Consider the following 14,533-nt stretch of genomic DNA (forward strand, 5'->3'; position numbering starts at 1 on the left):
ATGCATGTTACGTCATCCGATTACAAACGACCCCAACACGTTTAAATATTGGCCATGCCAAGATTTACCTAACGCAGATACGATGTATTCAAGTAAACAAAGCCTGCAAACTACAAACTGGCAAGTGTTTATAGTATGGAGGAATGACAACATAGCAGACTACACAAATCTATGTACTCTACTTGACTCTACCTACTCTATTCATAACTGTCCAAGTTACGCTTCATATTTACAAGGTGTAGAGTTATTTATATCATATTGTATTTCAAAAGTCAAACGTAATTTGATGTATACAACAAAACACAGATAATACAGCAGATAATAAAAAAGTATATTTACATATAGGTTTGTATGTATGTATATACATACACATAACGCAAACATTTGCACATTCGCATACAATTATATATTTATGTGAGCCTAGTGGATTACATAAACACAATAAACCTATTGCTGACGTTGCAATCGCCACGACATTAATGAGCATAAACTAGTTAAGTAATTACTGATTGATTGGCGCATTCTCCAGTCAAGCACATGTCAACTATAGAAACTTTTTTTTCAATCTCGTCTCATTCTATGCAATTTAAATGCTGCACACGCTTCCACGAACAGTAGTTTCAACATGCACATAATTCTATCCTCCGGTGAAACATATTTATTCCTCATGAACACATGCACTCTTTGCTCTCCCACACATTCATGCACATTCATACATGCTTCTTTCAAATTATCTCCTTATCAATAAGAAAAACAGAATACAGCGCAGCTTATATCGGTTGAACCCCAAATAAATATCAAGCTGCTTATCGCCTCTATACACGAACCAGCAATGATATAGCTTTACATATAAACCATTAGAGATATACGTGTAGATATAGTAGTTGTACGTCTTTAATATTATGCTATATTTGCAGTGGTATCATTATTTATCAGTAATGATGGCTGCATCACTCACAATTACAGCAAAGGGAAAGGATGTCCGCGAAATAATATAGCGGGAGCCGTAAAGAAATTGTTTATTATTTAGAAATCGAATTCAATTCTGTTAACTACCTGGAAATCGTGTTAGCATAGTATAGTTATGTAACACAGTGAGCCTTGTTTACAGTTCTGCGTGACTTGGAAGTGTATGCCACATTCTACAATTGTACAACACATGCGTTTTCTCTACAACCGCATACATAACAGGGAAACGTGCATAACAATGTCTCTGCAATTCGAAACAAACCATTATTACAATGACGAACCTGAACTCAAAGCACCATATATTGCTAGAAACATACAACTTCTGCCAGCAGCAACCGGAAGACCCGCGAGTAAATCGTGACAGCCAACAGTATTTCAAGGTGTTACACGTTGCCCAATATATGTTCAGCGAGAGATTGGCCAGCGACATTGACTCTTGACAGACGAGTAGCGACGAAAGTTTCCTAGAATCTCGTATGCTGGAACATCTGCTGTCGCATTCCGCGAGCCATTGGCTGACTGGTGACGATGATTTGACCTGGGGGCAGTGGCGGCCCCGGCTGCTGCGGTCTCAGCATCGGGTACAGTATACCGGGGCCGCCGACAGGTGGCGCCATTGTGCGTAGGACGTGTGGCGCAGTTCCTAGATGAACTGGTGGGCCGGGATATCCAGGTGGAAACTGCAGCAGATAAGAAAAACAGTCAGTCACTGTGTTGCTATAGACTTCATACACACAACTACATGCCGTGGCATACTTGCGTTTTAAAAAATCCATGGTTTTACTTCACTTTGTTATTAAAAAAACTCCTATAATGCAAGAATAGATAGCAGAAGCGTGCGTAAACATTCGTGTGTGCGGAACATGTCTCGCATTATCTCACACCACTGCACTGCACTCATGCAGCAGTATCACCAGAACACGTATATCATATATGACATACGTGCTCTGTTATCACCCGCAGAAGATGCAGCAGCTTAGTACAGCAGCGCATGAGTAAAAATGCTGACAGTAACAGCAAATGTTTGTTCCCCGATTGATGACAGTAGGCGACAGGTGTGTGAGTGCGCGATCCTATAAATAGGAGTCTCACAGCGAGTGCCACTCATTTGAGTTGGTTTTCAGAGTTCTACATATCAGAAGGAGAGTCATACAAAACTGTAGAGAATTACGAGTGTCCTGCGTTTGTGTGCATCGTAGACTGTTAAAAATGACTCGAACAAGAGAGAAACAGCTGGTTGCGGTGTTGCTGGTTGGATCGGCTTTGCTTTTTTTTCCATTTCATTATAGCCGCGACTTATTCAGTAAGTACCCAATGTTGTTCGATGCTCTAGCTGCTAGTCTAGCAACACCAATCCTCTCACAGTTGCTAACATGGGTCTGGAGCATAAATACATGCATTTGTCTGTCCTTTTTCTTGTTTCTGTTGTTCCCCCTTCTTCTGTCAATCAGTCACCCCGCGTGTAGCCGATTACATCAGGAGTGAATAATAATAATATAATTTAATTATTATAATTTAATAATTTAATAATGTAATAATTAATAATAATAATAGATCTATTATCTATTATTATTTACTCCCGATTACATCACATTCTCGTAATCTCTACACATATTCACCACAAAGCTCTTATCATATACATATTCTCTTACTGTCAAATAATACTTTTGACTTCTGACATTCTATCTGCGCTTTGCTGTTTTTTTGAAAACACGCACATGTTTAGTAAATATGCATAAATATTTAGTTAAATCTTCAGTACGTGTATTTGTATATGAATTACATCCAATAAAGATATAATAACAATAACATTACTAGTAATTATCAGTAGTAACTATTATAGACGCTTCTCTCTCTATTGCACGCAGCAACGCAGACGCGTGAGAAGCCTCATCGAGCTGTGAGCTTGCAGCACGGCATCCACGCATCGACGAAGCCGCCGCTAGCTCGACCCACGCTCGCGACGACCAAAGCAAGCATCGAGAGATCAGGCGCCGCCGTGCCTCCGCCGCTGGCTGTTGCGCAGGGTGATAGCCGGAATCTCTCATCTGCACACGACTCCGCGACCCCACTGCGCGACCCAGCGACTCCACCGCGCAACCCGGCGACCCCGCCGCGCGACCCAGCGACCCCGCCGCACGACCCCATGACCGGTCCGGCCGCGTCCAACCGCGAGCGTCTGCGGCGCGTGCGTGCGGCGTGCGACGCGTGGCGCTGGCGCGACAACGGAACGTTCGGCGGCCGCGACCACACGTTCAACCCCAACACGTCGCTGTTCGTCGACGACGCCCACGCCATCGTCTACTGCGCCGTGCCCAAGGTCGCCTGCTCGACCTTGAAGAACATCCTCATTGCGCTGATGATCGCCGAGGAGGCGTCGCCGACGGCGCGGGCCGACATGGCGGCTCGCGCGGGCCGCTGGCCACACGAGCTCACCGACACGGGCCGCTACCTCGCACGGTGGCGGACGCGCGGGTACGCGGCGGCGCGCGCGCGGGAGGTGCTGCGCGACTACAGCAAGCTGCTGTTCGCTCGGCACCCGTTCGAGCGCGTGCTGTCGGCGTACCGATCCAAGGTGGCCGCCGGCGGGCGCGACCGCAGCCTCCGTCTCCGCGAGCACCGACGCATGGCGTATCACTTCCGGCATCACCACCCGGGGGCGCCGCTGCGGCGGCTGCCCGGCGAGAAGGAGGAGCTGTATGACGTCACGTTCGCGCACTTCGTGACGTACGTGGTGGAGACGCCGCATCGCACGCTGGACGAACACTGGGCGCGCATCGTCGACCTGTGTGACCCCTGCGCTATCAACTACCAGTACCTGGGCAGGTGCGTGCCTGTGCGTGCGTGCGTGCATGCGTGTTGACCAGCCGCCAATCTCTATATATGCTAACTGGATAGCTCTTAGTGGCCACTAGGTGTAGCCATCGGCCGCCATGACACCACTCCTAGTAGGAGTTACTGATCCCTATATGCTAACTGGATACTGGCGCTCTGTCGACGGGTTCGAGAGACCCGGGGAGGACGTCAGCGAGTGGCTGTTAAATGATTGCCCTTTCACCCAATCAGAGGCCTTGTTACACATACTTTAACCGTGGTTAAAATAATTGATCCACGGTAAAAATAATTTATCTGCGGTTAAATTATGTGTAACACGACCTCTGATTGGGTAAAAGGGCCACAATTTAACCGTGGTTAAATCATTTCTACCACGGGAAAAATGATTATTTCTGAGTACGATGGCCAACCGTAACCGTTGCTGTAACTAACCGCCCCAAACCAAAGTTGCGCAACCCTAGCAGCGCTCGGAAAAGACAAACGCGCAAACAAACACAATTGTTGCTGTACCCGCTCTTTAATGACAGGTTCGAGTGACTACACGAGGACGTCAGCGAGTGGCTGTTAAATAATTGCCCTTTCACCCAACCAGAAGCCTTGTTACACATACTTTAACCGTGGTTAAAATAATTATTTCTGAGTACGACGACCGACCATAACCGTTGCTGTACCCACTCTTTAATGACAGGTTCGAGAGACTAGGCGAGGACGTGAGTGAGTGGCTGCGCATGGTGGGCCTGCACCACCGCGTCGCGCTGCCCGCGAGAGAGACCTTGTACACGAAGAGGAGGAGCTCCGAGCTGCTGAGAGAATTCTACGCTAGCGTCCCCCGCGAGCTGGCCCTGCGACTCTACAGGCACTACGAGGTCGACTTCATCATGTTCGACTATCCCTACCCGCACGATCTCATTCAATAGTGTGTACACGATCTCATGCGTACGTCAGTACCCTCACGATCTCATATCGCAATAGTAGAGGGCCGTCAATGAGACTAGGGGTCTATGTCAAAGGTTACTGTACCACTCACCAAAATAGCCAATCGCTACACCTTTTTTTGTACTGGCTATAAAAACATTAGACTGGCTATTTTTTGGCTGAAAGTGATCAAATTGGGTAATTGGCAACTCACAGCAAGCAAGTCAGACTCACCTACAAGCATCACAGAGCTGAGAAGGTGTTACGTAGAAATTGAACAAAAGATTTCTACAAATTATTAACATTGGCTACAAAAGAAGTCAATCGGCTATTTTTTGGGAGAGTAACACCTGGTATGTAGTTAGATACGCGAATACCTTCGTTTTGGCTTTGTGATGGAGACCATATCGCGATCGTTTGCACGTTGGGATCATGGAATCACAGAACGCGACGTGAAACAGTCGTAGAGCCTGGTTGGGCTAACCCCAACCCTTTCGTGGTTGTTATCTTTACATGTCTACACTTTCATTCATTTGATTTTTTTCTATTAGCATTTTTACATTTACTGACGTGGGAAATTGTTGTTAGGGCTACGTTAGATTTTGATCTCTTCTATCGTTACTGTTACTTGTATGGTCTGCTTTCTCTATGGTATATAATCAGTGAGACTTTTGGATTTGCTGAGGAATCTGCATTTATAAACTGGGAGTGACATGGTCCGTACAATATGCAGTACACTGTGGTACAGTAACCTCATTTATACCACATAGGATTTTGATTCATTTCAAAACTGTATGATTTTACAGGATTGCATTGCTGGGTTGTGAAGTAATCTAAATGAATGGTTCTTTTCCACTAAAAACCGCCATCATATAATTTAAATTATCAATGCAACATTATATCAAAATATAAATATAATATAAATCTCCTTTCATGAGTGTTTGTGCCTACAACGGGATTATAAATCATTACATCGCCTTTTCAGATCTGTCAATTACCTGCACAGTAGATAAAACTAAAGATAATTGTAAATATATTTGCTTTCGGCTCTTTATAAGTATCACGCTGAGTAAACCTTACCGGCACTTTACATTCAGACTTAAGATAATGTTTATTTTATGTGCGGGGTTGAAACTGCATGAGCAAACAATACAAGCTACTATACAAGCACTTGTTATCTGAACAAGAGCCCTGACTATAAATCAAAACCAAACACGGACTAGAAAAAGCGGAAATGGGTACTGCATAAGTTTACATAAACTTAAACTACGTGTATAATAATTATTTGCTATTTTACCGCGCCCATAATCTCAGGCATTGGATAGTCTTGGCACACTATGGACGTGTTTTTTGTACGCATCCCTTATACCACGATAACTCAATCTTGATCACGGTTTTACACATTGCCAAATTGTATCCTCCCAAATCTCCATCTCAAGGTCACAGATGATTGAACTCAAACGAACATACAGAATCGTTCGAACTCTGTGACTACGATCACGATCCGTCCCAACACACACTCCCTCTGGTAACGAAAAAGCCAAACATTTGATCCCACAATTCCCGTAAGATCCCCCAGAATTAACCCGACCAGGCTGTGTGACTAACGTCAATACACCCTATCTATTAGGTATTCTAACCCTAGCAATACCGTTTCTTGGAGCTACCCCAGAATGAGCAACTTACAAAGATTGCGCAACTTGCCCAATTCGCAGCATGTATAGGTCAGACACCAAGCATAACTTACGGGTATACGGTTAGTGTTCACAGTTCCTCCCAAAAAGATTCAAACTAATACAGAGACTCCCCGACTTACGAACATTCGAGTTACGAACTTTCGATGATACGAACAATTTGCCCTGAAGTCCATTAGTGTATAATGTCAATATTGGTGAATAAAAAAAAACCCTGGTTTTGACTATCGCCAACTCCTGTGTTCACGTATATGTTTATACTATGTACACTTCTAGGTTACTCGATGTTCACACGTACATATACTACACTACTGTACAATACTGTATACGTACGTTCATATGTTCGACTTACGAACAAATCGACTTACGAACGACCGCTCGGAACCGAACCTGTTCGTAAGTCGGGGAGTCTCCGTACCAAAAAAATACAGCAGCTAACTATACAAACCTGAGAGATTGGCGGCTGAGGCATAACATAGTGTAGGGTGGGGCCAGATCCGTACATGACTTGAGAGGGACTGGACACATGGTGAGGTGTGGTTTGGCTCGTGTTGGCTACAATGTGAACAGGGTGGGGTTGCTGCTCATGTGGTTTCAGCTTTTCTACAGTTGCTTGCAGGTTCTCCAGAGACTTGTTTGTATCCACACCCTCACCCTGAACACCCTGTAGAGAAAGGCAATATCTGTGGGAAACTGAGGCCTAAACGTAACTTTGATTGAAACCGCAATACGAAGATATTACTTTTAAATTTTTTCCATTGATTTCAGGTTTTTATTTTATTTTAACTTTATGACGTTGTGGTTACGTAATCGGTCTACGGTAATGTTATTTCACTAACATCTAACATAGTGCAGCCTCCCAATGTTATATAAATTTTGACAACACACAAGGACACATAATAGATATATAAATCAATGTGTAATAGGTAGTGTAAGGCATCAGGAGTAGAAGTGGCAGATTTAGGAACAATCAATGCAGACGTACCACATACATTACACACACTTTATGTGCACTATAACCACTACTAACACAGAACACAATTGTTATGGACAAGTAACCTAAATTAGTTTTTACCACAACATCTAACTTACCTGTTACCGTGCACTATAACCACTACTAACGAAGAATGTAATTGTTATGGACAGGTAACCTCAATTAGTTTTTACAGCAACATCTAACCTACCTGTTACCGTGCACTATAACCACTACTAACGAAGAATGTAATTGTTATGGACAGGTAACCTCAATTAGTTTCTACTACAACATCTAACCTACCTGTTACCGTGCACTATAACCACTACTAACGAAGAATGTAATTGTTATGGACAGGTAACCTCAATTAGTTTCTACTACAACATCTAACTTACCTGGACGCTACTCCCATTCAAACTCGTGACCTTGCACTCGGCTCCGGACGATGTGTCCGACGCCGCAGCCACCGCCTGCTGATGCTGCTGCTGCTGCTGCCCCATCTGAGTGCACGAGCTCATGTGCGCAGGCCAGTGCGCCTGCTGGCAGGGATAGTCGCAGTATGACGTGTTCCAGCAGCAGTAGAAGATGGCTTCTTTGCAGCAGTTTGCACACTAGAACGGGACCACGGTGCAAGGAAATCACGTGATTAGCAAATACGCCAAGTGTGTGTTATCGAGTCAGCAACTAACAGCATATTTGTCTTTATATTTGTTTATTTTTGTCATTTATTTGTCTATTTTTGTCATATATTTGTCTTTAAACTAAATTTTGTCATTTTGAATATTTTTTTATTTGTCTATATATATGTCTGATTTCGTACGGAATTTTGAAAATTTGTTGCTGCCCTCCAGATAAAATGTATGCCTCCATCATTGTATTCTTCACAGAAATATTGAAATTGTCAGCTTGCAGGACGAAAGCACGCAGCATGCCATAACCAAATTGTCACGTTGTAACGTTTAATGCATTTGCGTTCGTCAGTAATTGATTGACTGAATTTCGGATAGCTTCAGGCACACGTGCACGTACCCACTGTTTCTTCTTGCTCGCAGCGATGGCAGCTTGCATCTCTCTATAGATGTCCGTCTTCTCTCGTTCCCACATCATCTCCTTGGCTTTCTGCAATATGTGTATTTAGTTGTATGTACGATCAAATGATTTAAAATGATTTTTCAGGGTCACAATAGTAATTATCAACTTCCTTGAAGTGTTTAGATGGGCGTGCGAAATCAGTTCAATGCTAGAAATCTAGATTAATGATAATAATTTTGATGTATTTTTTTCGTAATACTTTTGGCTCCACAACCATACATATATTCTGCTTTAGCAAGCAGGTTGCTATGTTAGTCATGAAATCCTTCTTCGCAAACCTTCAAAATAATCGATACCCCGAAAATATTATCAATGGTGAACTGCCGCACTTTTGCAGAATTATACAAAATTAGTTTCACACTGGATTCCGTATATACTCACCAGTCTTGCTTTCTGCTGCTCCTCAACCTGCTTACGAGCCATCATGAGCGCTCTTTTCTTCTCAATTTCAAAACTCTGCCTCATTTCTATTAGTGTAAGCTCTACAAACAGATCATAAAAAGGGGCTCAAAACATTATTGCACCAGGGTTACAATCTGCACGTTTGTGGGACTGAACGATACAATTGTATTTGTACATTACAAATTGTAAACATTAACTGACATTTATAACAATACTTGCTTTTATTCATGCTCATAGGGTCTATGTTCCCCCAGGGTACTGCCGGAACGAATGACTCACCGATGTTATGCCTGATCTCGGTTAGCTCTTGCTGATGTTTGGAGTTGGCTTCCTGGATGAAGTCGGGCGGTCTGGACACGGACTGCTGCTGCTGCATGTCAGCATACATCTCCTCCACGACTCCTCGCATCGCCACGCTCAGCTGCAACGACCCCAACCAACGCGCAATCACGCGCAGCCACTCTATAAACCTCACGCTACGGCAAAACAACTTAAATCTAACTTGCTAAACTCATTCAACAAACAACTAAGACCTGTTAGCTCGATGGCAATATAATAAAATGAGTCAGCAAAGTCAGCTAAAGCTCAAACTTCGGACGATTTGATCCAAATCGTTCACTTCGAGAAAAGCCGTTCAGGCAGTAGCTGCAGACCACAACTTATCAATGTACTTCTGAGATTAAACAGGTAAATTCGCTAAAGCCCGGCGCACACGTGAGTAATTTTACTCAAGTAAAATGACGCATGAGTCAAAATACTCACACGTAGTATTTTCAGCATTCGCCGCACACGGGAGTAAAATTACTCAAGGAATAAGTGGTAATGCAGATCACGTGACTGTGCGCAGCCAATACTGGGCGCACAATGATTTAAATGCATGCGCTGTGAGTACCAGTGTTGAGTAAATTTACTCAGCGCGCGCACACGTTGAGTAAAATGGCGCATGAGTCAAAAATTACCAAACACGTTTGATATTGAGTAAAATGACGCATGCGTCAAATTACTCAACGAAAATCTGCCGCACACGTGAGTAAAATGACTCATGCGTCATTTTACTTGAGTAAAATTACTCACGTGTGCGCCGGGCTTAAAGCTCAAACTTGGACGACTCGATCCAAATCATTAATCGTTCGCTTCGAGAAAAGGCATTTAGGCAGTAGCCTCAGACCGCACCTTATCGATATACTTCTGAGATTGAACGGGTAGACTCGCTGTAGGAGTGAGCGTAGACGTCGGTGAGGACGCCTGGAGCAGCGTGGCAGTGATCTTCGCGTGACCTTGAGACGCCTGCATAGTGACCACTGCAGCAGAACAACGTCAAATACAGCAACATGCAAATGTGCAGCAATGTAAATTATACACTGAACGTACGCATATACACTAAGGCCCCTTTTTTAAGGCTTTTTTTAAAGGCCTTAACAGGCCTAACTTTTAAGACCTTTTTTTAAGGCCTTTTTTAAGGGCCTTTTTTTGCCTATTAGTGAATATTAGAAGAAAATTATTTATTTTTAGAAGAAGTGAATATTAGAGATAAACGGATAACAGCATCAATGCCTTTTTTTAGGCGTGTGTGGTTAGCCACAAGAGGTGGGATGATATGGGTAGCTCATGATACGATCCGTATCACGATATATCGATCGTGATACAATACGCATCACGATATAGACTTCACGATACGATACTTATCGCGATACTTTCAAGGGAAACTATCTAGCAAACTCTAGGCTTATCCGGGACCCTACCTATCATGTGAATGCTACATTAACCATAGTATCGTGAAGCGCTCAGTTAACAGCTGCTATTGAACTGCGAATTGCATCACGCTTCTTTAGTTTTCTGATGATACCATGCTATACCAAATGACACGGATTCTATTCAGTAGAGTATCGATACGCGTATCGCGAATAGTCACACGTAGCGATAAGTGTATCGTCGAAGTTTGTATCACGATACATTTGATATATAGAGGAATCATACCACCCCTACTAACCACCTAACACCACCATATACAAGTGTGATCGGTACGAACAAACTGGCCAATACTATGAATACTTTTCTTGAATTGTCCCACCCCATACATTCTAAATAGGTATGACATCATGTTGAGTTCATGACAGACTCACTCTAAACACCAATATGTTTGGATTAACAATGTAGCCTTTACAAATCCCAGAACCCCTATATCATTCACGAAAAGGGTGGAAAAGACCTTTACTTCATGAAAAACTAATTCCTGGTGATAATATCATCAACAATAGTAACTCATAGCCATGGGTAAACTTCCGCTATAATTATGCAGAGCTGCAAAACTGTAATTAATATAATTGCGTCAGACACATGTAATTAAAATGTGCTTCGCTACTCATATAGACCCGAGAGAAGAATATCACACCATTAGTGATTGAGATTACAAACCTGAAGGACTAGGTGTTCGGATGTTTGACGCTTCGATCGTCGGTGTAGCTGGCATGAGCACTGCAGTCATCATCGCCCGACCCTGAGATACTTCCGAACTCTTTTCCAAATGCAATGAAAACGAAAAGAACTTTAACATACATACTGTGCTGTACTAACAGAAAACTATAAAGATCCGCATGAAGAAAAGGGATTCACCACGCCACATAAGCATTGGCCAGAAAATCAGGAGAAATTCGTATTAGAAATCACGAAATCGCAATCGTCGGTACATACAACGAAACTGATAGCAGTATTAATCATAACAAAAGATAAACGTGTGCGAGATGGCATACACGGGCATTATCAATGTCCGAAGGCATGTCGAGGACTCTAAAACGTTCCTCGAGAGGGGGACGAATGCACAAAGAATCGATGAAACTATCACTCGCGGCGGGTCTCGCGCCGCACACACTCTCATCATCGTCAACAGCAGCAGCAGCAGGTCGTCGCAGCGGACCCAGTGACCACACGACCCCGTGACACAACGACCGCTGTGAACCCTGCAACCACACGACCCTGCGACCACAACGACCCTGCGACCACACGACCCGTGACTCTGCGACCACACGACCCGTGACCCCACGACCCCGTGACCACACGACCGCCGTGACCACACGACCCCGCTGACCCTGCAACGCACACGACCTGCGACGCTCAACACACCCTGCGATTCACACGACAGCCTGGTGACCAACGACCCCGTGACGCCCTGCAACCACACGACCCTGCGACCACCACGACCCTGCGACGCACACGACCCCGTGACTCTGCGAACCACACGAGCCCCGTGACCACACGAAGCCCCAGTGACCAACACGAACGTGAGCCACACGACCCCGTGACCACATCGACCCCGTGACCCTGCAACCAGCACGACGCCTGCGACACACACCCTGCGACCACACGACCCCGTGACTCGCCGACCACACGACCGCCGTACACACACCGCGTGACCCCCCTGCAAACCACACGACCCTGCGACCGACACGACCCCGTGACTCTGGCGACGCCAACACGAGCCCGTGACTCGTGACCAGACTTTCGTGGCGTGGACAGACACGCAGCACCACACACACCTGCGCGACCCGACACGACCCCGTGACTCTCCGCGACCACTACAGCGAGCCCCGATGCACCACACGACCCTGCGAACCCACCCCCAGTCGAACTCGGTGCCAGACCACACTATCGACCCCATGACCAACGACGAGCCCCCAGTGACCCTGCAACCCACACGACCCTGCCCGACCACCACACGATCGCCTGCGACAAAACACGCACCAACTTGACTCCTGCGACCACCACACGGACCACGTGCACCACCACGGCCCTGCGACCACCACGAACCGCTGCGACCACACCGAACCCCCAGTGACCACAACGAACCTCGTGACCATCACGACCCCGTGACCCCAGAGCCCCGTGACCATTGCAACCACACGACCCCGTGACCACACGACCCGGTGAGCCACACGACCAGTGACGCCTGCGACGCCCACCCGACCCCGTGACCCTGCGACGCGACAGACCCCGTGACGCACACGACCCCGTGACTTGCAACCAGCACGACCGTGACCAATGCGACCACACGACCCGTGACCGCTCGAGTCACAGCACACCCGTGACCCTGCAAAACCACCAGCGAGGGACCCCGTCACAGCTGCCCAATTCCAAACAACGGACCCCCGTGACAGGCCTGCATACCCCAGCCCCGAACATCAACCCGCCGGAACCCCCGGAGCCAAACCGCCACGCGCACGCAACGCACGACAGGACGCACCGAGCACGCCGTGACCCTGCAACCACACAACCCCGCGACCCCGTGACCCTGCAACCACCACGACCCTGTGACCCATGGGCAAACCACAACAACCGGCCGTAGACCCTGCAACCCACACGACCACCACGCTTTACCGTGACAAGCACACGACCGCCCCAGTGACAACTAGCGACCCACACGATCCCCGATGTTGACCCGCCCTGCGACACACGACCCGACGAACACCAGACGTGACCGTGCGACCACACGACCGCTGGCACCCAACATCGACGGCCGGTGAACCGCCATGACCCTGTGACCACACACCCCGCGAGTCGACTCGGCTGCACAGCCCAGCACGCACCCGGCCGTGAATCTGCAACCCACAGACACCCCCACCCGTAAACCCCGTGCAACCACACGACCCTGACAGAATCTGGCGACACGACCACGAACACCGTGACCACTGCCGACCTACGACGACCCCCACAGTCCGAGCTGCTGCAACGCGACACGACCCCTGAACCCGTTTTGAGCACGCGCTGTATGGACTGTGTGTGCCGTGACCACAGCGACCGTCAAGCTGGTTGACGTTCCTGTGACTCTGCATACCGACAGCTAGCGTCGCCCGCTCGTGACCCCTGTCGAGCCCGACACGACCCCGGTGAGCCGCGAACCTACAGCGAGCCCCGGTGCGTGACCGCTGCAGACCCACAGAACCGTGCCCTGTGACCTGCCAACCACCACGACCCCGTGAACCCGCTGCAACCACACAACCCCGTCTGACCCTGCAATCCACACGATCCCGCGGTGACCCTGGCGACCAACAAGACACCCGTAACTCTCTGGCCAACCAGAGCAGACCCGTCCGGCCCTGACATCTGCAACCCAGCACGACCCCTTGTGAACCCCGTTGCTGCGACCTAGCATCGACCCGTGCGGCCCGTGACTCTGTGACCCATGACCCCTGCAACGCAGATCAGCCCCGTTGTGACCGTGGCCTGCGGACACTACGACCTCGTGACCCTGCGACTCAGCCACGACCAGCCCCGGTGCGTGTCGTGACCGTCTCCGTCAACCACACATCCACGCCACGTGATCCACCCATGCTGACTACGACACCCTGTGACGCCGTGCCACGCATCGAATGACCGCACGTGGGACCCATCTTGCATCTGCCGACCCCACACGACCCGTGACTCTGCGACCACACGACCGCGCACTAACGCACTTACCTGCTTGGGAGAGGATGTGTACTGGACGGAAGGTACGCTCTGCTGCTGCATTGACTGCTGCTTAGCGTGCTGCCATACGCTACTTGAAGCCTTCCTTGCTTGCCGCGCCGGAACTCTGTATGTATCGATGGATGCTCGCAATGTCGTCCTAGCCTTTATGGCCTGAACTGTCGCCGAGTGTATTTGTTGTTATGTATAGGTG

The 14,533-nt window shown here is 47.3% G+C and overlaps 1 protein-coding gene across 1 annotated transcript in view; it reads right to left on the reverse strand.

Moving 5' to 3' along the window:
• Positions 1-310: 310 nt before the first annotated feature.
• The window catches only part of LOC106806884 (protein kinase C-binding protein 1-like), a 35,807-nt gene continuing 21,584 nt past the window's right edge, over positions 311-14,533 (reverse strand). The window contains exons 16-23 of the mRNA XM_014809023.1: positions 11,296-11,395; positions 10,054-10,181; positions 9,160-9,301; positions 8,860-8,960; positions 8,416-8,505; positions 7,782-7,997; positions 6,862-7,077; positions 311-1,649 (exon numbers count right to left, since the gene is read on the reverse strand). Of these exons, the coding sequence (XP_014664509.1) occupies positions 1,434-1,649; positions 6,862-7,077; positions 7,782-7,997; positions 8,416-8,505; positions 8,860-8,960; positions 9,160-9,301; positions 10,054-10,181; positions 11,296-11,395 (1,209 nt within the window). The 3' untranslated portion in view covers positions 311-1,433. The remainder of the gene's footprint in view (positions 1,650-6,861; positions 7,078-7,781; positions 7,998-8,415; positions 8,506-8,859; positions 8,961-9,159; positions 9,302-10,053; positions 10,182-11,295; positions 11,396-14,533) is intronic.

The sequence above is a fragment of the Priapulus caudatus genome, unplaced genomic scaffold (assembly GCF_000485595.1).
Source record: "Priapulus caudatus unplaced genomic scaffold, Priapulus_caudatus-5.0.1 Scaffold184, whole genome shotgun sequence".
In the NCBI taxonomy this organism is placed as follows: Eukaryota; Metazoa; Priapulida; class Priapulimorpha; order Priapulimorphida; family Priapulidae; genus Priapulus; species Priapulus caudatus.